Below are 3,067 nucleotides of genomic sequence, written 5' to 3'. Positions count from 1 at the left end.
TGTGTGTGTGTGTGTATATACATATGTGTGTGTGTGTGTATATACATATGTGTATATGTATGTATGTATGTATGTCTATCTCTCTCTCTGTGTGTGTGTATATGTGTGTGTGTATATGTATGTATGTATATATACATATGTGTATATGTATGTATATATGTATGTCTATCTCTCTGTGTGTGTGTGTGTGTGTGTGTGTGCGTGTGTGTGTGCGTGCGTGCGTGCGTGTCATGTATATACAGCAGTCTTGTTAACGTTCTCACAGAGCTTCTGTTTCTTCTCTCCAGTCGACCACGTGTCTCTCAGCTGTGACGTCTCCAACGAGCTGGAGGTGAAGAAAAGCTTTGAGACGATCCAGAAGACGTGTGGAGACGTCTCTTATCTGGTGAACGCTGCCGGCATCAACAGGTGAGCAGCTGCTCCACCTCACTGCTCTGATCACCTCCTGCTGTGAGGGAGACATTATTGCCAATGTGACGCTTTCAACTCAATTAAGTGTCTTCTGTAGTAGAAATAACACATTATTAAGCCTGCTGTTGTTGTGATGGCCCACTGAAATGAATAAATACAATGCTTTAAAAATGGACACATTCATCAGGCAGAATAAGAAACGACTTTTACTCGGGTTACATGTGAAACAAGGCTCCAGACTAACTTTTTACATCGGTTGCACTGTTAAATGGACATATATAATGTCACAGACTGACATTTATTACCTGTGTGTGTGTGTTCAGGGACGCTCTGCTGCTGAGGACCAAACCGGAGGACATGTTGGCCGTGCTTCACACCAACCTGCTGGGCAGCATGCTGACCTGCAGGGCGGCGCTACGCAGCATGCTGCGCACTCAGGGAGCCGCCATCGTTAACATAGGTACTACTGATAACTCTGAAGCCTCCATGACGAGCATCATGTGGGCACCAGATGGCAGTGTACTTCTTCTCTGCTCTCTTTAGAGTCACCCACGTTTTGGAGTAAAGACCCAAACTGTTACTTTCTGCTTTTGCATGTTTTACTACATTTATTTTCTTACTATGCTGAGATTAATAAAACCAGTGGCTGACTGGAATTTAGGAAAATTATTTTAATAGAGAGCACTTAAGTGTCTTTTGTGCAGAAGAACACAGAATGACATAAATCATAAAAAATATAAAAAACAAGTTGAATTTCTTTCATAATTTCTTTTACAAAAATTGTCCAACAATGGAATCTATTAAACAACATTGTTCCACAGTGTCCACAAGTATTAATAATGTTGGGGGGGGAGGCTCCACGTGTTTTATACATTAAACTATTGACATGTTTCAGCCTCTCTCCTCCTCTGTCCAACTCTCCTCTCCTCTCTCTGTTCACTTCCTGAAGTTCAGTCAGAGTTTCTCTGGTTTGTTGTCACATGACTGTTGGTCTCGGATGAATCAATCATGACTTCATAGTTTCACTGAGGAGCTCACAATTTAATGTTTTTACACAATCTGTTTAAAGTGAACGCTTTATTAGAGGAGAGATTTAAAATGAGACCTTTAGAATAAAATATTTTTGATAAAATATCACAATTTTAAGCTTGTTTTGGCTGCTTTTTCTGAGGGAAGCGTTCGTCACATGTGATGTGTTCAAGGACCGTCAGAAAGGTGAAAATTACTATTATGAGGGATTTTTACAGCTTGTAAACAGCACATAACGGTTGTGTGTTTGCTGTTTGCAGGCTCTGTTGTGGGCCTGAGAGGGAACGCTGGCCAGTGTGTCTACAGCGCCAGTAAAGCCGGCCTCCAGGGCTTCACGCTCTCTCTGGCGAAAGAAGTCGCTTCACGTAACGTCAGAGTTAACCTGCTGGCTCCAGGTACAAGTTCGTCCTTCATCTTTCCTCTTATCTCCTCTCCTTTCCTCTTATCTGCCCTCTCTCACACTTCCAGGTTTCATCCGCACCGACATGACCGCCGGGCTGAAGGAGGAGGATGCGGTGGGGGTGCGCTCCGTCCCGCTGGGGAGGTTGGGTGAGCCGGAGGAGGTGGCCCAGGCTGCTCTCTTCCTGTTGGAGTCCCCCTACGTTACAGGACAGGTGCTGGTGGTGGACGGAGGGCTGCAGCTGGCCATGTAGGGAAAGAAGACTGATGTGAGGCAGGTGAAAGGCCTCACTCAGGTCTTGAGACTGTAGAGGAAGTGGTTAAGACAAAGAGCTCTGATGACCGAGGAGCATCTGACTGAAGATTTACACTGAAGACGACTTCATGGCTGAAGCTGAATGTTGCTCTGTGGTCACAGATTTAGAGTCATCACCATCTTAAGTACACTGAGGTAAACTGCCCTCACAAAGTATGTACTGTTGCATATACTATGCACACAGTTCGGACGTACTACTTCATAATGTTGAGCATTGACCTCTGACCCTCTTGCTAAGATATCCGTCGCATCTGTCTCTGTCTTCTGCTGTGCAGAGGATTGTGGGTCAGAAAAGCATTCTGCATTGGACATACTATGATATTGGGATGTGTTAAATCTTTTTTATCTTGAATAGAGATATAACTAGCTGCTGTATGTCTGAGTGAGATCTGTTTCTCTTACTGACTGACGCTCATAAAGAGAAGAAGGTTCTCTATTGACTCTCCTCCTCTGTGTTGGCATACATATGCATTGTGTGAGAGAGATGGATGTTGGCCCACAGTGAACAGCTTGTACATTAAAGGTGACTTTGCTCCACTATGGGTGACGATACAATGATTATATGACTCGTGTTTGGTGCAGAAACAGTCGTAAAATTACTGTCATGAGTGATTGTTGAGGCGTAATAAAGAGCAGCAGGGATGACCTCGTTTTGTAGTTCAACAGGAAGTTAGCATCTCTGATTCCCTCCACAAAAAGTCAATGAGATTCTTCCATTCACTTTTTGATTATTGCAGAAAATAAACAAACATTTATGATTCTTCCAGGTTTTGTTAATCAAGATAATCTTCACTAATGAACTCCACTTCTATGTTTGAAGTGTAAAGTAAGAAGCTAACGTTAGTCTATAGAGGAACTCCACCGTGGTCACGTGACTTCACGTTAGTCTATAGAGGAACTCCACCACGGTCA

At 43.5% G+C, this 3,067-nt stretch overlaps 1 protein-coding gene across 6 annotated transcripts in view; it reads left to right on the top strand.

Moving 5' to 3' along the window:
• The window catches only part of cbr4 (carbonyl reductase 4), an 8,111-nt gene extending 5,404 nt beyond the window's left edge, over positions 1–2,707 (top strand). For all 6 annotated transcript variants that reach the window (XM_031868367.1, XM_031868369.1, XM_031868371.1 and 3 more), the window contains 4 exons: positions 288–408; positions 735–871; positions 1,701–1,835; positions 1,909–2,707. In XM_031868367.1, coding sequence (XP_031724227.1) covers positions 288–408; positions 735–871; positions 1,701–1,835; positions 1,909–2,093 — 578 coding nt within the window. In that variant the 3' untranslated portion in view covers positions 2,094–2,707. The remainder of the gene's footprint in view (positions 1–287; positions 409–734; positions 872–1,700; positions 1,836–1,908) is intronic.
• Positions 2,708–3,067: the final 360 nt, after the last annotated feature.

This window comes from Anarrhichthys ocellatus, unplaced genomic scaffold, assembly GCF_004355925.1.
Source record: "Anarrhichthys ocellatus isolate YVR2014 unplaced genomic scaffold, GSC_Weel_1.0 scaffold42, whole genome shotgun sequence".
In the NCBI taxonomy this organism is placed as follows: Eukaryota; Metazoa; Chordata; class Actinopteri; order Perciformes; family Anarhichadidae; genus Anarrhichthys; species Anarrhichthys ocellatus.
The sequence above is the reverse complement of the archived record's forward strand: the minus strand, read 5'-3'. Positions and strand labels throughout refer to the sequence as shown.